This window comes from Dreissena polymorpha, chromosome 5 (genome assembly GCF_020536995.1).
Source record: "Dreissena polymorpha isolate Duluth1 chromosome 5, UMN_Dpol_1.0, whole genome shotgun sequence".
In the NCBI taxonomy this organism is placed as follows: Eukaryota; Metazoa; Mollusca; class Bivalvia; order Myida; family Dreissenidae; genus Dreissena; species Dreissena polymorpha.
The window spans coordinates 43,073,699-43,097,899 of NC_068359.1; the positions used below are offsets into that span (position 1 = coordinate 43,073,699).

The 24,201-nt window shown below is 33.5% G+C and overlaps 3 protein-coding genes across 10 annotated transcripts in view; 2 read left to right on the top strand and 1 right to left on the bottom strand.

The window, feature by feature from the left end:
• The window catches only part of LOC127880818 (Fanconi anemia group D2 protein-like), a 100,468-nt gene extending 97,096 nt beyond the window's left edge, over window positions 1-3,372 (top strand). For all 3 annotated transcript variants that reach the window (XM_052428265.1, XM_052428266.1, XM_052428264.1), the window contains exons 43-44: window positions 615-713; window positions 1,277-3,372. In XM_052428265.1, the coding sequence (XP_052284225.1) occupies window positions 615-713; window positions 1,277-1,363 (186 nt within the window). In that variant the 3' untranslated portion in view covers window positions 1,364-3,372. The remainder of the gene's footprint in view (window positions 1-614; window positions 714-1,276) is intronic.
• Window positions 3,373-15,267: 11,895 nt separating this feature from the next.
• LOC127880835 (uncharacterized) lies at window positions 15,268-17,748 on the bottom strand. Its single transcript, XM_052428292.1, has 6 exons — window positions 17,584-17,748; window positions 17,137-17,289; window positions 16,797-16,886; window positions 16,498-16,648; window positions 15,809-15,841; window positions 15,268-15,404 (listed from the first exon to the last, which is right to left on the bottom strand). The coding sequence occupies exons 1-6, from the start codon at window positions 17,641-17,643 to the stop codon at window positions 15,343-15,345; spliced, it is 549 nt and encodes a 182-aa protein (XP_052284252.1). The 5' UTR covers window positions 17,644-17,748; the 3' UTR covers window positions 15,268-15,342.
• A 228-nt stretch (window positions 17,749-17,976) lies between these two features.
• On the top strand, window positions 17,977-23,670 carry LOC127880832 (uncharacterized). Of its 6 annotated transcripts, none has more exons than XM_052428289.1 (7): window positions 17,977-18,040; window positions 20,402-20,464; window positions 21,445-21,597; window positions 22,178-22,267; window positions 23,082-23,229; window positions 23,345-23,371; window positions 23,574-23,670. In XM_052428289.1, exons 2-7 carry the CDS (start codon window positions 20,414-20,416, stop codon window positions 23,639-23,641), a joined length of 537 nt encoding a protein of 178 aa, XP_052284249.1. In that variant the 5' UTR covers window positions 17,977-18,040; window positions 20,402-20,413; the 3' UTR covers window positions 23,642-23,670. The 6 variants fall into 6 exon arrangements, with proteins under 6 accessions (XP_052284249.1, XP_052284248.1, XP_052284245.1 ...); XM_052428288.1 differs by lacking the exon at window positions 17,977-18,040 and adding an exon at window positions 19,974-20,073; XM_052428285.1 differs by lacking the exon at window positions 17,977-18,040 and adding an exon at window positions 20,056-20,184.
• The last annotated feature ends 531 nt before the right edge of the window (window positions 23,671-24,201 follow it).

Sequence of the window (24,201 nt, forward strand, 5' to 3'; positions counted from 1 at the left end):
CAGAACAGGTATGTTCCTTTGTTTCTCAGGTGATTGACTTTGGGCCTTTCAGGCCCTCTTGTTAATTTTTATTATTTGCCCTGTCTGTTGGTCTGTTTGGTCAAACTTTAACATTTGCCATAACTTTTGCAATATTGAAGATAGCAACTTCATATTTGGCATGCGTGTGTATCTCATGAAGCTGCACATTTTGAGTGGTGGAAGGTCAATGTCATCCTTCAAGGTAAAAAAAAATAAAATAAATAAAAATAAGTGGCGCAGAAGGGGACATAGTGTTTCTGACAAACACATTTCTTGTTTCTTATATTATATTTTCAGTGTCAGTGTTTTTAATAACAAGTATAAACTTTCAGACGTTAAGTATACATGTATATTGAAAACCAGACAATATTTTAATATTCTTAAAAATGTTATTACCAAATATTTGAATACCAATTGTGTTAATCGTTGCCATCCTTAAATATCACATGATGTATGCTTTTGAAAAGTTAATTGTTAATTGAAGAGTGTAGGTGTACATTATTGGATAAGATTGTGTTTCCCGCTTGACGGATGAACAATCATCCATGGTGATTCAAGAAAACTTATCGAATCAACTTTATACTACATTTTAGGGAGAAGAGATCATGTCCCAGTCAGTGGCTGCCAGTGAGGCAGGTGGGGACAGTGAGGGGGAGGCACTGCCTGAGGAGGAGGAGGAGCTTAGTGATGTGGTAAGAGTCCCTTGATCAGAATGTGAAGTTTAACCTTTAGGGATTGTTTTTTGGTTTTGTCCCCTACCGGTGAAACCGGAGGGGACTTATGGTTTGCACTCCGTCTGTCAGTCTGTCAGTCAGTCCGTCACACTTTTCTGGATCCTGCGATAACTTTAAAAGTTCTTAATATTTTTTCATGAAACTTGAAACATGTATAGTTTGCAATATGGAGATTATGCACGTCATTTCATTTTGTTCCTACATCAAAAAATCTGGTAGGGGACCATATTGCTTGGCAATCTCTTGTTTTCTATGTAATAAAAAAGTATATCTTCAATTGAAAGGGAGTTTTTGTACAGTAACAAGATGTTAAGCCATAGAGGATCATGGTTTGTTTTTCAATGTAAATACAAACTATGCCATCAATGAAAAGAGAGACAAGTTATATAGAAATGAGTGGGCATTATCACTATTTCCAGTGTCTATGTAAAATAATGATAATACTGATGATTTTTAGCCAAAAATATTTGTAATGTTTACTCATTTAAGGGCATTTGTACCCTTTAACCTGTTATTTCCAGGAACTGGACAATGAAAGCACTGCCAGCAACGAGACTGGAGACAATGATGTAACTGACCCCGAGGGCTCACTGAGTCAGGCCTACTGAATACATGAACAATGTTGTCAATCCAGGAGTCGTAAGAGTGCATTCTGAATCATAATGTATGATATAAATGTATTTTATTTATCTTAGGGTCTTGTAAGGCTGAGCACACAAACAATATTGCTGTACATTTGGCCAGTGACGTGGGGCTTTTTTACCATATATAATAATGTAAATCATAAGGACCCTTAGATTAGGTGCACTGAACACATGAATGTACTGCTTTTATCACTGCTAATGTAATGAGCATGCAAACAATATTGCAATACCCTTTTGACTGGAAATTACAGGCTGTTAGGTGTACTAAAACAAACACTTGTGTTCATCCAGCACTTTAAAGGGGCCTTTTCACGTTTTGGTAAATTGACAAATTTCAAAAAAGTTGTTTCAGATTCGCAAATTTTCGTTGTAGTTATGATATTTGTGAGGAAACAGTAGTACTGAACATATACCATGCTCTAAAATATCCATTATTTGCATATTTTGATGATTTAAAAACCTGAAAATTAGAAAGTGTTGCAACGCGAAACGATTGAATAATTTGGGGAGTTCTGTTGTTGCCGATATATTTTGTAAACTACGAGGATTGCTTATATAAAGTATAAAATACACCCCTTATTGTATGAGGAAGGATGGTGGAGTGGTCTAAGCGGTAGACTTTTTACTCCAGGGTTCAGTGGTTCGAGCCCTACTGAGGGTTACTTTTTAAAAATGTATTCTTGATTTTTTACTGGAGCTTTTAAGATCCAATGTTTACATTTATAAATATAAAGCATTTAATGACGAACTTCAAAATCTGTGAAAAGGCCCCTTTAAGGCTGGCAATACTGAATGAATGCTTTAATAAACACATTTAAAGTGTGTCCAATCGAAAGAAATTTGTGTGAGCAGACGGTCTGAACAAGGGACATAATTTGTGTTGAACTTGAAAACAGAAAAGTCAGGCTTAATGAACTCTCCAAATGAAGCAAGCTCTGTGAAAAGTGGGTTAAATGCATGTGTGTAAACTGGCATCCCAGAATAGCATGTGCAGTCCAAAAACACTTTATTGTATTTTAAGGTTAAAGCAAGACACTTGACAAAAAATCAGTTTATGCAGAAAGTGTTGTCCCAGATTAGCCCTATGTGGACTTCACATGCTCATCTGGGACAAGCATTTATGCACTTGCATTAAACCATTTTTTCAGAGAGCATAGCTCAAATGCTTACAAATCTGGACCGAATGAAAGACCGCCATGATACACATTGAACTTAAGGCCACTGAAGAATCCACTCCTTTACTGAATATAGTACTTCTCTTCATACTGATTTAAGTATAAAGACATAAAGAGCAAAGATAAAACTCTGTTCCGTGACTGTTGATGGCTTAATTTATGTTGCTTAAAATACTTTGTTATTGTATTTAAGATTTACCTCTAGTGAGCAAAATGTTACAGGATATCTAAGCTCATGTCTTGTAGATTTGTGTTCATAGTAAAATGTTTGGCACATTTTTCAGTTATACAAGACACTATAAATGCACAAGTTTGTCTTATGATTCTTTTGACCTGCTTACACATTTGAACTAATCAAACCCTACGGAAATCCCTGATTTGTTTTAATTATTCGTCAAGCTAACTTGATACATGTAATCCTGATCATGAGGGAGGTTAGATCTTACATGTTCTATAATCAGGAATCATTTGATCATACCCTTAGATAACTGCTCTTCCTTAAACTCGGTATACTTACTGCTTACTTACTGATGACAATGTTTGTACCTGTTAAGACAAGAATCGTGTACACATCAATTTTACAGATAAATACCTGTGTTTCGCTGATAATTGTTAAGATTTTAGTATCTAAAAATACCCATATATGACCTTGTTTATTATACTGTTGTAATTAATACTGATTGTACACTTCACTTTGTTGATTTTTTTTCTTTCGAAACCTTGTTTACTATTCACATGTGGATTCTGCCTACTTATTCATTAATCTTATTTGTACAAAATATAAGTCTGCAACGATAACGCGGTCAGAGACTTTTTTGTTTGGTCTAGTGTATGGGTGTGTGTACATAATAGATTATTTCATTATAAAACAAGCAAATTCTTTGAATTGATATCCCCCCCCCCCAATATGCTTCTGGACGGATTGACAATTCCAAAACAATCTCATCTAGATAAAAGGACGGATGGACAACGCCAAAGCAATATCCTCCCCCAGATAAAATTATGAGAGAAGGAAGGGCAGACAAGTCAGCGACTATATGCTCTTCCTTGTTGGAGCACAAAATCTCTAACCTGTAATTTCTAAGTACAAAGATGTATACATAATTCTGAAACAAATGCTGGTCAGTTTAGGGTTAACATATTACAGAATCCCTTGATGCATAGAAAAGAAATGACTAAACAAGATGTGTTTGTGAAAAACTATGCCCCCCCCTTATATATTTGACCTTTGACCTTGAAGGATGACCTTGACCTTCCACCACTCAAAATAGGCAGCTCCATGAGATACACATGCATGCCAAATATCAAGTTGCTATCTTCAATATTGAAAAAGTTATGGCAAATGTTAAATTTTGACGCAAACAAACCAACAAACAGACTGGGCGAAAACAATATGTCCCCCAGTATAGACTTGGGGACATAAAAAAATACCAGACTTATAAGCAAAACACACTTAAAAAACCTTGATTCAACATCACATGTAAACAAAAAATAAGAATCTATTATTGACATACAATAATAATATCGCCGATTATCTTCATTTTATGTCTTTCTGATCAAAATAAACGTCAAGTGCACATAGTTTACGCTATAGCGTTTATATAACAATTTCTGTAACTGGCCGCGAACTGACCATGATACCTTGCAGGTTTAGGTAACAATTCCACTGCTGGAGCGACGTCTTGTTTAAAGCTTTATACATTCACATGTTAAACGGTCAATTTCGAAATCAATTTTAAATATTTGCGTCAAAGCGTATATCAGGTTATTAAACAGCAAGACTTATATGGTCTAAAATTTATGAGTGCATAGAATGCAATATTGTAGTAATGACCAAATATGAGAAAACAGCCTTTAAGAATGTCACGTAATCGTTCGATTACACGTCATGCGCATATTGCCATGCATTAACTGCATTTTGTTACATGGCGAAAAGGGCAAGTCCGTCCCTTTTCTTTAATGTCAATCTATCCGTATAACAAAGTGGAATGAAATACTATACAACAACGCCATATATGACTTCCAGTCTAATTTAATAACTTATATATTTTTTTCAAATATAAGTACAGTCACATGATTGGATCTTTCCATATCCGTTCACCTCAAAATCTACGCGAAGAGTAACCTATTCGTTGTTTTTTTTCTTTTTATCGAGTGCGCCGGAATTGTCTCCCATCGCCCCCAGAAAGACGTGTTAGTTGGTTACGGGGGATAGTGCAAGATACAGGAGACACCCCGTTCCAGAGGTGACCCTGGGTCTTTTAGTGCCCGGTGTATAGCACCTAGTACACTGCACCTCGGTTTAACGTCTCATGCGAAAGACGAGTTAGTAGGTTAGGTGCAGCGGGGGATCGAACCAGCGATCTCTGGATTGTGAAGCCAGTGTGTTACCACTAGACCACGTATCCGCTACTGTATCCCATTCTGACAAAACATCTCCATTTAACTGACAGGTTAATTTGCATAAAACTTAATTAGATTATATTCAATTTTTGATTGGTTATTAGTGTCCATTTGCGCACGTGCTAATTGTTGATTGGCTGAATCGCTAAATGTACTGATTCAATCATGCAGGAAACGTGTAGACACAATTAATTATATTCGATCAATGTTATAGATGGCTGACTCAGATTAAAATGCTTGATGCATCCAAATTGCACTTATAATAAGCACCTTAGGTCAGTTCGACGGACGTTATAGATTGTTGGACTTGATTATAATTTACTACTGCAATTATTCTTGCCGCTTTCACATATTTTATCTGTTTTGACATTCTCAGACAGTTCAAGTTACTGATCTATAGCATTTTTATCAAAAAATGTAAAGATTTGCCTGTTTTTGCAAAATATTCAAAGCACATTTCAATTATTTTATTATAAGTTCATTTCCTTTATAATTATGCCAAAATTCAAGTATTATATTATTAATAATTTTCAATTAAAGATTTATTAATAATTTCCAATTTATATGTTTAAATTTATTTATAGTTGTTCATAACGTTACAAGTACAAACGCTCTGGCACGGACAATATTCTAAATATGAAGGGGCACACACAAGCTGTAAAGATGTCGAGAGTTGAGTGTAAAACTGCTCTTTCTCTCAAGCCTTATCATAAACGATACAATTGTTTCATGCTGACTACGCAGTTTACATCGTTGCTAAACGAACTGTAGTATCTCTTTTCATACCCTATACTTCCCAAAAATAGAAAGTCGATTGAATAACATAATAATGTTAATGTTAAAACTGTTTTTAAACTGCGAAAAGTTTGAGGCCAACCGGCGGAAATTTATATTCAAATTGATTGGTCGCTTACTAAGGTCAGCTAAGGTGAAAAGCTGGGTTAGACAGCTACTCCAAAGAATGCACTACAATGGTAAATCGATGAAAGACGAATTATATTATACTAAATTCACAAAGGACTCAGTAACCAGAGTTAAAATAAATTTTGATCTCTTACAAGTAAGCACATAATTATTCGTAAATTTGGTCCGAATAACTATTATACATAAGAATGTTTAGTAAATATATAATACTGCATGTTTTATGTTTTCACCTTGTCCTCTTGAACGTTGTAATTTACCGCTGTTTCCTGTAAATTATGTGACTTTGTAATTTGGATTTATAAACTGTATTTGTTCATAAACTCATTTTGTTTACATATTATGAAAATGTGCATTTTGAAATAAACGAAACGAAACGAAAGGCTTTACATGAAAGGTCATGTTTATACCTGCAGAAATATGACCCAAACAAGAAATTGACTATACACAAAATAAGATGATGGATATGAAATTAAACATTAAGACGAAGAGTTTTGTTTCCTGTACTCTGCACTCCCATTCATTGTCCTATTTAAATGAAGAAAATTAAATATTAAAATACTTTCAATACTAAGCTATGCTTCGAAAAAAAAACAACAAAAAAAAACACCTTTACCTAACCATAAGAATTATGTAAATGCTCATGAGGGAGAGACTATTTTATCATTCTAACACTACAAAACGCTTTAAGACTGTTTTATCATTTTTACACTACAAAACGCTTTAAGTAAATATCTGCAATACTTCATGATGCATACTACGTAGAAAAAGCGGCACTGTTTTTGTTTGCTTTTATTTGTCCTGCCTAAGAAATTGTTAATCTATTGCTCTCTTGTATGTTTAAGCATTGCGTTATCGAATTACAATGCTAAATTCACTTATATTGCTTTTTTCGATGTGTTATGTGTCGGAACGGTTTATTTAAATGTGTGACTTAGGTATTTAAGTCTTGGGGAAGTGGATAGCTTGTCCAGCATATCAACTGTTTGCTTAATGCAGTCCTTTATGCCTTTTATTTACCGTTTAATGGAAGTGACTTCCAATTCAATCATTTTAATATAACGTTCTACTTGTGTTAAATAAACGAGTAATGGGTACTTACAAGATATATATTTTTTGTATTAATGTTCATTTTATTATGTTGCATATATGTGCGGGTAGTTAACGTTTTAATACTAAAATCAGTTGTACAAAGGTGTGGGTAGTTTTCGTTTTAAGCATGAAAGAAGTGTTACATTTAAAGAATATTGAGCGTAACAACAAAAAGCACTATTACAAAAATGATGCTTCAGGAAGTCTATACCAATAATGACGTTTGTAAATTATTATGCCCCCCTTCGAAGAAGAGGGGGTATATTGCTTTGCTCATGTCGGTCTGTCGGTCGGTCGGTCTGTCGGTCTGTCCGTCCACCAGGTGGTTGTCAGACGATAACTCGAGAACCCTTGGGCCTAGGATCATGAAACTTCATAGGTACATTGATCATGACTTGCAGATGACCCCTATTGATTTTGAGGTCACTAGGTCAAAGGTCAAGGTCACGGTGACCAGAAATAGTAAAATGGTTTTTGAATGATAACTCAAGAACGCATACGCCTAGGATCATGAAACTTCATGGGTAGATTGATCATGACTTGCAGATGACCCCTATTGATTTTGAGGTCACTAGGTCAAAGGTCACGGTGACCCGAAATAGTAAAATGGTTTCCGGATGATAACTCAAGAACGCATACGCCTAGGATCATGCAACTTCATGGGTAGATTGATCATGACTCACAGATGACCCCTATTGATTTTGAGGTCACTAGGTCAAAGGTCAAGGTCACGGTGACCCGAAATAGTAAAATGGTTTTCGGATGATAACTCAAGAACGTTTACGCCTAGGATCATGAAACTTCATAGGTAGATTGATCATGACTTGCAGATGACCCCTATTGATTTTAAGGTCACAAGGTCAAAGGTCAAGGTCACGGTCACCCGAAATAGTAAAATGATTTTCGGATGATAACTCAAGAACGCTTTTGCCTAGGATCATGACACTTCATAGGTACATTAATCGTGACCCGCAGATGACCCCTATTGATTTTCAGGTCACTAGGTCAAAGGTCAAGGTCACAGTGACAAAAATCGTATTCACACAATGGCTGCCACTACAACGGAAAGCCCGTATGGGGGGCATGCATGTTTTACAAACAGCCCTTGTTTTAATTGTATTGCAATTGTTTTATGTACTATTGAACATTATAATATAAGAAAAACGGCCAGAGGTAACGGTTTTTTGCAATGTAAATGCTTGAAGAGTTAATATATAGTTTTGTTTTCCTGCTATTAGAGAAAATTAAAATGGGCAAAAATTATTATTTAATTTTATTAAGTATACTGTTAAATATTTACACCATGTTTCCGACATTTATCATAACAATATTAATTTACGAAAATAATAATATTGATATTCCACCAGCTGATCAATTCAAGTAACATGATTAATTGGCAAATACTCGTAAAACAATCATTTAATTTACCATCTGATATAAATGAACACATCAAACTAACGTATTTTTAATGCAAACAATCTATTTGCTTCTGATTGTCTTTAAAGTCCGAAACTAGTATTAAAATGTATGATTATCACGCATGTCCTTACTGAAAAAAGAAACACTACACACTATAAAAACCGTAGAGTTATATATAACATAATATTACAAAACGAATTGATATCAATTACGATAATCATAAATTTCTAAGGAATTTTAAGATTTCTAATAATCCTCAATGCTCTTCATAAAAAGTTTGATATTAATTTAAAGTTTAATCTGTCAGAGGGTAAAAACTTCAAATACAAGTTCATTATTTCTTACCTTATAATACGTATTTCTTGCATAAACTTAAGCTTAACAATTATAAATGCTGTTATGTAGCCTCCTTAAAGGAGCAACTACTTTTTTTTCCAATGGCTGGTCCGAGTATCTACAACAAATGTCATATCTGTTGACTATCCAACGATCATAATTATTGTTTAAGTCCACTCTGGTTTGCTTTGGAAGTTTAAACACATTGTGCTCTTTAAGACTTAAATGTTCAGCTTTAATGCAATAATTTTTATCACATATTTAATCCGTCTTTTCACAATAGTTTAAGCTTCAGACTTATGTGGATACAAAAATGTATTAACAATTTTTTCTCACACAGCCAACTGATGCGTTTTTGTATTCAGAAAGACAAATATGCAAATATCTTTGTCTAGCATATATTTAAAGATCTAGGGATTGGTATCACTTTTCACCTCCTAGTTTGTTGTAACAACCCACTTTAAAACAAAAAATAAGAGTCATTGTCTTTAATAATATTTTCCGATGTCAATAGTGAAACTGAATAACTAAGACGTGCGTCAAAGCAATAAACATACCAAGCTTTTAAGACGACGTCTGAGTTGCTTAATTATGTACTGATAGTGTTTTTAGATAACTCAGCACTTTAGTTACATCAAACGCTTGATATTCAAGATTAATAGGTCTTATTATGACCACCCATGAGTAAACGAACGATGACATCACACTGAATATCCATCCCTATTTACATGAATTTGACAAGGAACTCTTACTATGTTGAGTACTTCATAACTTAGTCCAGATTCATATAATTTTGTAAAAAACAAAACAATGAATATTCTAAACGGCCTTAAAATGAATCCATACTCATTTGCAGATTTAAATGGTGCTAAATCGTTACCCTTTTCCGCTATTTTTGCCGGACTTAATGCCTGCGTTGTTAAAGACACAATTAGATGAAGTATATTAATTGCCAATTGATTATTTTTACATACGAAACGTAAATAGAAAATAACCAATCACACAAGAATTGTTAAGCAAGTTAAGTGAGGCATCACAAACAATTAAGTTGGACATTATCTATAGAGCGTTAGCATTCACAGATGTCAAGGCCTTGCCATTTGAATATATTATACAACTCAAGTCGATGGGCACGATTGCATTATTTATAAAAGATTATAATACTATCAAATAAAACGGAAAACATTCCCTCAACGGCTAAAGTTTTTACACTCACTGCTTATATTGTTTTCTCCTATCAATATTGCAAAACTCCACTTTAAATTGTTTCAGCGTTTATGCACCCTTCTCATAACGACAGAAAATGTGGCATTTCCGCTGCACCCGACGTCAAAGCCGTTGTGATCGAGCAGTGATCCATATATATCAAATGGCTTTGAACTGCTGATTGCAATTCTTCTCAGAGATTAACCGTTCGCTTGTCGTTAAAGGCCAACATGTGAGACCAACAATTTGTTCTCTTTTAGAGTAATTTCTTGTTTTGTGGCCTTGCATATGCAACTTGAACATCCGTGAATAAACACGATATACTAGCAAATAGTTTAGAAGAATGCGGTTTAGAAGAAATAGTGGAGTACTATGAAATTACATGGGAACCATTTCCGACTAAACTGCGCTTGTATCGATGAAAGAACGGAACAAAACGCAGTTTTTTCCGGGGCATTCAGTAACTGTGAACATGATATCCACAAACTAAACTTTATCACAAGCGAAATAATTTCAATGATAAGTCAGCTAAGAGATATTTACCGATCTATTGCTGAAAACAAAACATTGGCACTTGTTGGTGCGTAACAAACTTTTGAACATTGGAATTTGTATTAAATGGAACTTGACACAGATTTCGACATGTATTGAAGTTTGTCAATAAATGATTTATATTTATTAATGTAAACATTGGATCTTAAAAGCTCCAGTAATCAACAAGAAAAAAAAATACAGAATGAAAAAAGTAACCCTCAACTGGGCTCGAACCACTTACCTCTGTAGTAGAAGTCTAGCGCTCGGCCATCCATGCTCAATCAATGATTGATGTTTTTTCATACTTCATATTTGCAATCCTCGTAGTGTCACACAATATAACAACTACACAACTCTCCAAATTATTTGATCGTTTCGCGTTGAAACGCTTTATACTTTTCAGGCTTTTAAATCGTCAAAAGATGCATATAATGGATATTTTATAGCATGGTAAATGTTCAGTATTACTGTTTCCTCACAGTTATCATAACTACAATGAAAATTTGCGAATCTGAAACTTTTTTTTTAAATTTTGTCAATTAAGCAAAACGTGAATAGGTCCTTTTAATTTAAAACAACCGGAGGCATTATATAAATACTCCTCGTTATTGCTTATTTCAACGCTTTAAAAAAAAAAACACTGTTTATTAAAAATGTCCCTCAAATGAGTTTGTTCTATTCGGACAGAAAATCGTTCTACAATTTCCATAAACCACTTTTAAAAGCTCATTATCATCGCACGATTATTTTGATTCGATATTTCCAAATTTGTCTACCTAAACATGGTAGCTATGAAACAATTTGCATCAGAACCGTCAGGCCCAACCGCTACTTGTATACATACGTTTTCACAGTAAATAAGATCTGCTTGCATACCGTCGCATCCTGCAAAATTATAATTTTGGGTGCTGCTTTGGTTGCTATAGACAATGCACTTTTACACCTGTCGACAAGAGAACATTGATCCCTCTGTACAGATAGTATTGACATCGACATGGGTTTGTGAAAATGAAACTTACTGAGCTGATTACCGGGTATAACTCGTCAATTCCCACTGTTTCTGCAAGCCTATTTGGCATGCACATATAATACGTCGCATTCGTCGTTAAAAAAACGCATTACGGATTCGTGTACATCACTTGAAATTTTGTTCTGTCACTTACAAGGATTTAAATTTCGCAAAATGGGTGACTATAAAATCTTCGTATGTGCATTTACATATTTTCTCGAATATCCTTTATAGCACAGAAGTACATGTGTCATAAAGGACATATATGACCAAATATTAAATTAAAAAAAAATATTTTAATCACAACTGCATTCCACAAAAAAAATATTTCGGCGTCGTATGGAAGATGTTTAATTCCGCGATTAAAATAAAACAATCTCTGTTATTTGTCTGTAGGTCAATGCCTTATTCTATTCTTCTGCTTTCTGTTCTTTTGCAAGCACTCAAAAGTATTGAAAAGAACATGAATTATGATCAATCGTACATATCAAATTCCATGGCATGGTTATGCACGAATCTGCTACAGAGGTTAAATGTTATTTGAGTTATATCATATTATATACGTTATATATATACGTTATACAGTGATTCATTTTGATGTGCGTCCCCTGTGCCAGACGCATCATTCTCAAACATGTGCGTACTCGGGACGCATTGTTTAAAAAGTCCGATTTTCAACATCGTCAAAGTTTTGCATGATACCGAGTTCGATTCGTGGAGATAAGCGAAACACATGTTAACACCGTTTTGAAAAGTAGAACGGAAGTAACATTACTACATTCAGAATGTAATACGCGTATTTTGATTGGTTGAAATATATCAATTATCCAAACAGTTACGGCGTTTTATTAAAAGTTCATTGGACGTTTAATTTGTTGTCCCGGATGGTAAACAAAGAAAATGCCCCCCAAAAAGGTTTTCAAAATTGATCCTCAACAATTTAAACTCGCTCAGTGTGTAGATATTTATCGATAACGCAGCCTCGATGTTAAACATGTGGTTAAATGTGAAGAATAAACGGCGGAAAACACATTTTGTGTTCGTCTGTTGTGAGCGCAGACAGTTATATTGTAAAGCGATGTTATTATAATTTTCTGGATTAATTGATCATTGTTGTTTTTTCTAAAGTGACAATTAAAATTGTGCAAGTTCTGAAATAAATAGCATCTTTTATTTTTATACGGTTCATACATAATAGTGATGCAGATCATACAGCATTCCGTCCTATGTAACGTAGAATGTAAGTACATATAACAACACACACTTCTGCTGTTCATACTGCAGGATGTGAGAGGGGTTTTTATGTACAGAATAAGGTCTTGACCAAATTCAGGAACAGTTTAACTGTAGGGCACCAAGACAAACTTATGAGAGTTAAGGTGTGCAATTTTGTCAGGGATGAATTTATGGAAAAAGCTCTCCCTGTTTGAAGAAAAAACAAGGCGAGAAGGCTATACACCTCAAATACAGTATGAGTGTTGTTACACTAAATATTTATTGAAGGTTTAAACCTTTTGACCGAAGCAGAAATTGATTTTTGTCACACTGTTTGAAAGGGATAATTTTGACCAAAAAATTATTAGCACTATTCCTCCAATTTATTAAAACTCTAGTCAGTCCAAATTGTTAAATAAGTTAAAAGTTCTCTGTTTAAGATGATATATGTTTCACTGTTTGTTATTTAAAGTAAAACAAATACAGATTTTACTTGCTATAAACCTATTTCTTTTTTTAGCTGTTAAATTGCATAAATGAGCCCCTGGCTAAGGCGTTTCATGTAAAGTAGATTATTTGTAACGACTTTATTAAGACACAATCTGAGACCCATTGTTTTCAGTTTGGACCCATTGATTCAAAATATGCGAGTCCCATGGACTCATTGATGTAGATTTCAAAATGAATCACTGCGTTATATATATAATAATATATATATATATAACGTTATTTTATTTAAAGAAAGACGACAATAACATTGAAATTATATCAGATACAATATGCAACTTTTATGCAAAGGGAGAAAAAATGTGGTCAGCATCAAGAGACGTCAAACGTATGCTACAAGCATCACAAACAGAAAATTATATTTAATACCAATCTTATGCAAGATTGTATTGTTGATACAATGTTCCGTTTCTGAGCCTTTATCTGTTGAAGGTGATTTGACTGTTAATTGATGACTGCGTTCTGCTTGACAAAATTACGTCAAAATTGTCTGGAATTTTTGTGTGTGTACATATATTGTATGTAATTTATCTGAACATTTTCCTGTGTTTGTATGATCGCAAAAGATAGATTGCAGTTTCTTGAGACATTAGCGTGGAAATCATTATAGTGTCCTGCATGGAAACTGTCAAAGACCACACACCTCTATCTCCTTCGGTAACAGATCCATCTTCAACGTGAGATTCGCCGATGACATTGATCCCATGGGTGGTGCCAGCAGTAAACTCAAAGACCTCACCAACAAACTTTACGAAAGGGCAAGAGCATACAGGATAAAAATCAGCACTGACATATCAAACCTTATGATGAATTGCAACGCCAGTGAAGACATCACCATCAACGGTGTGAAACTTGAAGAACTCCAATGATGGTTCCAGCACCTCTGATGTCCAAATAAAAATCGCCATGGCAACTGCAGCGATGGCTAGACTTAGCAGATTATGAGAAAGCAGCTCTATGAGCATCCTCACCAAGAACAGGCTTAACAAGTCCCTCGTAGTCTCAAGCCTTCTGTGAGGCTGTGAGACATTGGCGCTTAACGCAGACACAGAACGCCTTTCAACACAAGTGTTTCCGAATACTGCCCCGCATCTCCTACCTGGGGCATATGACCAACGAGTATTTCCTGAACATGACACCAACACTTGTTGGCCCACAAGAGTCCCTCCTAGGGACCGTCAAACGACAACAGCTGGCTTGGTTTGAACACGTCACCAGACAAGACTTACTGCTCAAGACTGTACTCAATGGAACCCGTGATAGAGGTCGCAGTCGAGACCGTCAGAAGAACAGTTGGGCGGTAAACGTGAAAGAGTGGACGTTCCTCCCATGAATGAGCTACCCATATAAGTCTAAACAAAAAGCCTGACTGACGCAGGATAGTTGTGTCGTTGTCTCTCATTTTATCCCTAATGACAAGACCGGTTAAGAGAATGATAATGAAGGAATGATAATGAAGAATGATGATTGAAGCATAGCATTAAGCTACAATAATATTAAGGATACATAGCATGTCAGTCGTGCCTCACGTTTTGCTTGATATTCCAGTTTTAAATTTTTGAATAAGCAAAGTCAACTGAGGTTTAGATGAATAAAGAGGCATTTCCATTGTCACTGAATAATAGTAATCGCATTTGTAACAACTATTATGAAAATGTTACATTGTTGTAGCGTTTATGCTGCATAGCTCCGGAATTTACTTGTTTTCAAAATCGGAATGCTTTTGCTACACACCAAAGTGAATCCCGTTCATGGCGCTTGTAAACGAGCTTGGTGTAAAGAGGAACACTTGAGGTAAACTATAAATTCATTTTAAAAGTGTTTATCACAAGGATTTGTCAAATGACTTGTTTCATTTACCGGATTTTCATTTTAAGCCACGATTGAAAATATGAGATCATAAGAGCGAACAAATATTTAACTATTAATTCTTTCGCATACTTTCGGTTAGCAATACGGATTTTTTTTAAATCCAACATGTGTGTCGTTCATCTACACGGTAAACATGAAAAACAGTATTTAGATAATATTATAAAAAGACAAAGACAATCGATTGCAATATGTTTTTATTCAATTTGTTGAAGTGTTCTTCAAGGAATACAATTCATTCGGTCACTCGTGAAATCCTAGCCAACCAAATCTGCAACCGAGTTTGTTGTAAGGCAGTGAGAAATGACACACCACATTTCTGAAAAAAAATTAAAATAGTAACATTAAATTATAAAATTATTTAGTGTTCCTTGTAAAGATTAAATTAAGCAAGTGTTACTGATCGTGCGATTGATTAAGCATTACAAAACAATTAACGTAATTTTATCTAATAACACATGTAGATTTTGAACTACAATTGACAAGAACCTTTTGGGTCCAAATATGTGAAGTGTATACAATAAAAAAACACGGTAAATTGAATAACACGTATTTAAAGTATAGTAATCAGTGGAATTGTTTACAAATGAATATTCAATCAACATTTAATATTGCCCAAAGATGGTCTAAATCAACGTACTCGCTATATATTTAAATATGAAACAATAACACAGCTTATCGACAGACAGTGCTTTTGATAAAAATTGACTTTGCATCGCTTACCTCTTCCTTGCTCCACTAATGTCACTGCCTTAACTAAAATTTAAAACGAAACCATTGTCTATCGTCCTATTCTAGAATGTTCTTTGAAGAATAGAAAATAATCAATATTAATTGAAAGTTGCTGTTTTTTTTTTTAAATATATAATTGAACCATTCGGGTTGCCTGAAAATTAAAAAATATATATATTTCCTTTGGTTTCAAGAAGACATTAGTTCTTTATATTGGCAATTCACTGTTTAAAGTAGTAAAATATAACCGTGAAACTACCTAACCTATTATTTAATTCATTTTCACTTGCTTTTCTGATTCAAACAGTTAATGGAACTGATAGTAAACGATGCCGGATTAAAAATATGCATTACGTCATTTTTGGTATTCTTGACGTTACTCATCACGAAAATTATGAAGTTAAATGTTTTTTAAACACAACAGTTCAAGGCATCAAATGAAAATACTTGTTATTTTGTTTGCGGTAGATTGCCGGTATTGGTATATTATCCATTCATGATCAAAGCAAAAATGTACTTGCACTCGATATTATCAAAAATATAAATTTCGTTGATTTATACAACTGTTGGGGTAAAATAAGATCTCCCACTGACGCCAATACGCATCCACTGTATATTATTATAAAAATCGGCTACACGTGTACGTTGAAGTTGCATGTGTATTAACGATAGTACTTTACCGGATCGTTTCGGTGTCACTGTGGCTTGGAACGAGTAGTAATCTTTGCAAAATTCAGCAATCTTTGGACCGGCAAGTTCCAGGACATCCTTATTGGTCATCTGCTTACGGATGTAGGTCAGGTCATGTTTGTGGATCTCTGTCGTGAAGCCCTTAAATTGTATTATCTTCTAATTTAAAATACAGAGAAACAATCATATGTTGCATTTCTATTGTGTTTTAATAGCAATATAATGTTATAGCAACTATATTGATATACGGGCGCTAACATAAGATGTGAAAATAAAATATACTAATTACTTGTTCAAATTTCCAGAATGGAATGTTCTTCATTGGCGTTTTTGTGATGGTGCATAGCTTTTCGTTGATGTTCTTTAAAACGCCGTATCCCTGTTAAAAAGAAAACGTTTTTAAAGAAAAACGTACTGTATTGAAAAGGTTTCTATTTTCTTACATCTGTTTAGTAATTCATCACTAGAGCCACCACCATTTTATTTTGTTGTATCCTGTTAAATTTAAATGTATTAAGTTAGTGTGGACAGTTGCAGAATTATTTACAAGCTACTCAAACTACATTACTTTAACGCATGCATTTCTACGAACTTATATGATGAATGACTTTGATGCTATATATACGTGCCGTTTTTAGGTCGTGCAAATTGATCGTCTGGTCGGTGTTTTCATATTTGGAGACATCGCCGACGACAGTGATTATCGTTTGGTCCTCTTCGTCGTGCATCACGTCCAACTCAACAACCCGACCGCGGTCGTCCATCTGAGTCAGGTGGTTCACCTGGAACAATGTAGTGTAATGGCATGTTTTTATTATTTGTCACTTTGTTTGCATCAACATGCGATTGTTTTCTTGTCTTTTTTTAAATCTTTTTGTTAAATTGCTAGAAATCATCATTTATCAGTAGAAACAGATATAGATAACAAGAAATGTTATATTAAAAAAAACCCATATATTGTGGAAAACATTGATCGCTTTAATTGAAGTACAGAATAAGAAAATTGGTATTGAAGGCATTGTTTACAAAACTTTGCTGAATAAATAATTCAATCAATAACTGTTTTCCTCACTTACCTTCAACGCGGCATCAGCAGATGCCAAAACGGCAAGTACAATCAAAGGAAGAATCGACATTTTAAAAGATCTTTGAAAGACCTGTTGACTACCTGTAGTACTAAACTTGCTTATATACAAAGATAAATATGTGTCACGCCCCTCAGTAACGTAGCGTCATCTTTTTGCAATTCAGCCAACACGATTTTCGACTGATATCGAAATGTCAAAACCTATTCAGGCATGTTTCATTAAGGGTTTCCATATGGCAGTTCACATTAAACATGTAATTTTACTGATTAAAATGTTCTAGAAAACTGTAATTTAACTTAAGAAGGTTAAAATTAAATCACGGACGTATGGCTTAAGACTTCTAACAATATAAAATCTTAGAATAAATAGTTGAATTAAGCAGTTTCATCTAAATATCTTAGATTACATGTAATTACAGAGTGCAGAATATAATTTACAAAGGACGGTAAGTCAGATAATATTGTAGAGAGAGTTATGGCACTCTTACTCTGCACTTTCTCTTAAAGATAGGAACATACAATTCACCAATGATTGTAACTTTGTTTTGGGTACTTTACTTATGGTAATATGGGGCAAATCTATCTATATCTTAGAGTTTCTACATAAAAAAGACAACCAATCCTTGCACTAGAAATCCCAATTCTAGACGAAGCACTCACATATAAAAATTGAATGGGTCAGATATTTTGATCGCGATATAATTTAAAACACTGATTTATATATTTCGGGTCTACTGTTTCTTATAGATTTCTAAACGAAATTTGATTTATTTTTCATGGACATTCGTTTATACTCTATCTTGTTTAGTTTAAGTCATGCCATAATAAAATGGTCTAATGGGTTGTATAAAGAGAGGGAATATCAGCGATTAAGGAATGTTTGTTTTAACCAGTTTTTCGCATAAACAATGCGATGGCGGAGAAGAGGATCCGCTTAGTTGCTTAATATTTATACGCTGGAATATATGGTAAATGAAATAAAATAAAAACTTAAAATGGAGTTTTAATTTTCACATTTTGCAAAACAAATATATGCTCCGAAAGCATCAAAACAAGCTGGAAATTACAATGTAAATAACAAACATTTAACAAGCATGTATCAATATTTAACAAAGACCATTAAATGTAATATGTTGATTTGATTGACAAATAATGGCATATAAAATCCTCATTAAAACTGATAAAGAAGAACCGCTGTCAATGCCATTTGTGGTAAAAAGTGTTATATTTTGGACATTATTTGATGTAATCTCTGTGTGACGTTGAGTGGAATGACCTCGACCTTAGCACATCTATTTAATCAACGTTATCTACATCAATCTTACAGGCAATTTGTTCGGCCTTGACATTCAAAATCACTCCGTTGTATTGTGATTCGAAAGTGTACCAAAATCATGCTATCAACATGCTATCAACAAGGTCTGCGACTAAAATTGCACGATGTTCTGAAAATTGTAGTCGTTCTTGATCTAAATGGAGTTTATATGTTCTATATATCTCTCATGACAACACGTTCTAGATGTCCAGATGTTCTAAATCCCAATAATGCTATGAATATTGTGTAATGTTGCACTGTTGAATCAGTTAGATAATGTTACAAAAACGTGCATATTATTATTGGTTTGTTCCAAATGTCTCAAAGCAAATCGTGTTAGGGTTGTTCTATTTTGATATATTCAATAATGCACTTACCGCACACGTTAATATTACTCTTCTTAAGTTTTAAGATCTTATTCCACTTGCTATGAAGACCACCTTTTTACGAATAATCTCTTAAAAATACGGTATTGTCTGAAATCACCCTTTATATAGACAACGACGGTATTTACCAAACACATATATTACGTTTGAAATTAAATTTTGAAAGCAACAACTATTTAAAAATTTGCATGCATGGTACTTTGTTGATATTAACATATTAACTATAATGGTCGTTTCTATTTGACATTCTTTAATTTGTCGTGTTAAATTGAAATTTTAATTTCAAACTGTTTTTTCGACGAATTAAAAACATGAGCAAATGACAACGTGAGTAAATCGCTTATAGAGAGAATTTCAATCAGGTTTTGATCACGCGTCTTCATCTTATAATTGCAATGATTGTCTTCCTTCGGCATCGTTAACGTGATCGATACAGCTATATTAGCGTTTTAAAGGAGATGACCAGTATCAGTCAATGTATATCCTGTATGGCATCTGGATGGAGAAAAAAAACTAACGCAAAATGGTTGTGTGTAGATTACATTGTTTTTTTCGTGCCTACGATACAAACATGAACATTTCGATTTTCTGTCTTAAGTCGGTCTACCCACAAAATCATTGAAAATTAATGTCACACGAAAAATCAAGATTGTGCAGGCTACGCCATTAAACGTTATAACATTCGAATTTCGTACTTTCATGTATTGCATGTTCTAGTGTGTGTATGTGAACATGAATTGCTGTGTCCAGATAAGTTGCAATTTAGAACTGTAGTACGGTACGTATCTTTGGCCGTCATTTTAACATCGCCGTTTTGGTTAAGTAGATGCGCATGAACAATATAGCAATTGTTAGTATAACAGACTCGTAACTGACACGTTGCTTTTACGTAAGAACTTAGATGTTTTCATTCTTTATATTTCCCTGTCTCGAACTAGTTTCGAGGTTGTGGTAAGCACAGTTATGGCGTCATAATACGCATAAATCAAATTTAAGATATGTTTTTTCTTAAGTAAAATATTATACATTCGAAAAGGATATTATTTATTTAAGTTTATCTTTTGTTGTACAATTATTTTTATGACATGCGTAACGTTTTGTTATAGAATACACCAAACATGTTGCCAATTATGATTTCCATACTTGGGGTGGTCATGGCAAAACTGCAGGTTGGTTTATTCTTACTGTTTCCTTTGATACCGTAGAAATGTAGTTTTTATATTCGTTTCGTCACGCATAATAAGTATTTGGCTGTGCACATTTTGCATGAAGTTGTTTATGTTAACGTTGAAATGATTAATTCGAATGGCATTAGCGACAAATTCAAATAAGAGAAAATCAAACCGTCATGAAAACACTATATCTTTGTGTTTTTCAAGTTTGGTTTATGATTGGTTAGGTTTTGTTCATATTGCAAGAAAAAAACATTTTTTTATTCATTGGATGAATGCAGTGAGGGGAAACTAATAAAATATACAAATTTAGTATAAGTGTTTGATAACAAGGAAATGATTGTGGATCTTTGAATGTCCACAGTTTTTTAAAATACATATTCACCGTCCATTGAGCAAATTTATTTTATATATCAGTGTTGCCGTCGGATATAAAAATATATTTGTCACCCGACCTTCTTATATATTTTTTTTACAATTCCTCATTGACTACTGGCAGATAATTAAATGGTAAAACGCAATAAAATGAAACCGCTAGTTAGTGATAAGTGATGTTTCAGTATGAATTTGGTTCTTATAAATGCTTAATTGTACTCAGTGGTAAAATAGCAAAAGCATTGTTAATACGGTTTCACATTATTGTATAGCAGTGATGACTAAGATTTGGTACTTATAAATAACGAGTACAAAGGCAACAATTTATAACGTATTTATAAGCCTCTACCAATAATTATTATTGTCATGCCCATGACAAGAAAACTAAAAATGCCATTGTCATTCGCTTTTGTCAAATAAATCAGTACATTTATCAGTGGTCCTTTATAGTATGAAATAGTTTGACTCAAGTGATGTCCAACGGTTCATTATTATTATAAGTCAGCCTGTATATATTTTTATATAATTATAACTAATTTTATAAATAAACCCAATATGAGTGTGCTGCAACATCATACACATTTTTGTAATACGCAAATTAGGTTAACCATATGGTGCAAGAAGATGCTGACGGCCGTCTTGTGCACATGGATGTTATCTATGACTATGGAGAAAAAACAGTGATGGTTGTCATTGGGGACGTCTCCATGTACGAAAAGGGCATCACTACTGTGAACTTTCACGATTACAACACGGTAGTTTTGTAAATGGCTAATAAGTAACTTTTGTGAACGATGATTGACCGCCGTCATTGTTCCTGTACTACCTTGAAATTTTCAACAAATCTTCACAGGATCGTTACGTTTCTTGATTGATCTTTCTTCAATGAATGTCAAAGCCTTTTGTAAGATGTGAAGGTCACAACAAATAAACATATATTTTACGTGTACATTTAAAAATCATATTGACGACATTCCCCTTACATAGTAATCTATTGAACTGTAGCCCGTAAAACGTTGAATGACACAATTCATTTACCTTTCAATAAGCCCGAAAAAAACATGAAACGACCGCACATTTTTGGGAGGTCTTCGGTTGTCTATACTTAAATTTTTAGCGATGGTTTATAATAAACGATAAGACTTTAGTGTTGATTAAATCAAACATAAATATACTTCGCCGAAAAATTATTACGGAAATTGTGTTGTTTTGCTGTTGTGGTTAAAAAAGGGGTGTGTCTTTGAATTGAAAAGGTATCGTCACTTTATGAATATTGATACCTTTGGGCATTTCAATATTTTTTTTCAAAACTGAAGTATTTATTTTCACAAACAGGGGTATGGAGTTCTAAAGGAGGTCAACAAAAAGCTATGTGTTATGACAAGAACCCCTGTACCAATCCAACCCGAATGGAAATATCAAACGGTATATAGTGTTTCTAAAGTAAAACTATTGAAATATAATACTACTTTTTGTTGCTATTGTTTTAAGCTTTAAAATATGCTTAAGGATTATTTATCAGCCGTAGTTATAATTAAAAATCCGCTCTGTTTCAGTTACTATTAAAATCGAAATATTGAACACTTATTGATTATCTTAAAGGGGCCTTTTCACGTGTTGGTAAATTGACAAAATAAAAAACAATTGTTTCACATTCGCAAATTTTTTATTTAAAGTATAAAATACATCTCTCATTGCACGAGCACTGATGGCCGAGTGGTCTAAGTGATAGACTTTTACTCCAGGGGTCAGTGGTTTGAGGGTTACTTTTTTCTTTCTTTAATTTTATTCTTGTTTTTTTACTGGGGCTATTAAGTTCCAATGTTTACATTTATCAATATAAAGCATTGAATGACAAACTTAAATATATGCCAAAATCTGTGAAAAGGCCCCTTTGAGAACATTCTTCTTATTCTAACTTAATTGTGTAAATATCATTCGATTAACATCTTATTTATTTTAAATATGTTGTGTGTTTATATGTCTTGATTGTATTCGCTTTCCAACGAAACTGTTTATCTTTCTGTCTGCCTGTCCGTATATCTCTTTATTTTTTAACTTCAATTTTATATAATACTATTAAAATATATATATATATATATATATATATATATATATATATATATATATATATATATATATATATATATATATATATATATATATATATATATTCATTATATATACACATTCACAATTTCGCATGTTTTATCCATTTCGACGTTTATTTTGCTTCTAGGGTTACACAAATGAGGTCCATTATCATCAACTGCATAGCCCAAAACTGCTTTCTCATCATGATGTTGCAAACATCGGAGGACAAAAACTCGCAGAGTTTTGCAAAGACTATGTCACTGTGCTGGCCCAGATTAAACACGCAAAAACAGGTGCTATTGAATGTAGAATGTAAATATTCCTTTAAAAATAATAGACATATCTGAATACTTTCATTCAAATTAACAACAACCTTACTGTGTAAACATTCGTATTTTGATTTTTCAGAAACCGAAGTATTAACTAAAAGGGGAAGTAAGTAAAATTGTGTAAAATGTATGTTTTGATTTAAAATAAAGTAAAACGTGTCATTATAAACGGTAAATGAGTACTTATTTTTTTTTAAGTTATGCAATTATATCGATTGAACATATGATAAATTTGCATATATCTCGCAAAACAAACACGCGCTGATTTATTAAATGTATTTGTTTTGTTTTTCAATATCTCATTGCAGCCAACTGGTGCCTGTTGTCAGTGTGCGAACATCCGCTCTGGGAAAACATTACACACATATTTGGATAAAATTGTAACGAATAAATGTGTTAATTCGTCTTTTTTGTCCTTACTTACCAGTTTACCAGTTTATAATTACACTCAGAACATTAAAAAATGCGATATATAAGAGGTACCAGCATATGAACATATTAAGATGTATCTTATGAGATCATACTGCAAATAGAATATGAACAAAACAAAGGAAATGATATCTTGTGTGCCGGATGGCTAATGCGTTATACGTTATTCGACAGTGTGTTTTTATTCTCTACTTTCATATTGGCGTCAACATTTAGGCAATTACTTACAATTCATTTGTAACATTATCTAGACTACTAGCCTTTTCTGGTTTAAAATTATATTAACTTTTTTTTTCATCTTCAGTAATTTCTGTATAAAGGCTATGATTTACATGTACATTTTGAAAATCGGTATCAACATGTACTTAAGCATTTTCGTAACTTATATTCCGAAAAAAAATATATAAAAAGTTATCAGTATTCACATCCTTTTGAACGCTTCTTTTATTAAAACTGTTAATAAAGATCCAATAATCTTTCGGCGATTTACTCCGATTGTTTTGGATG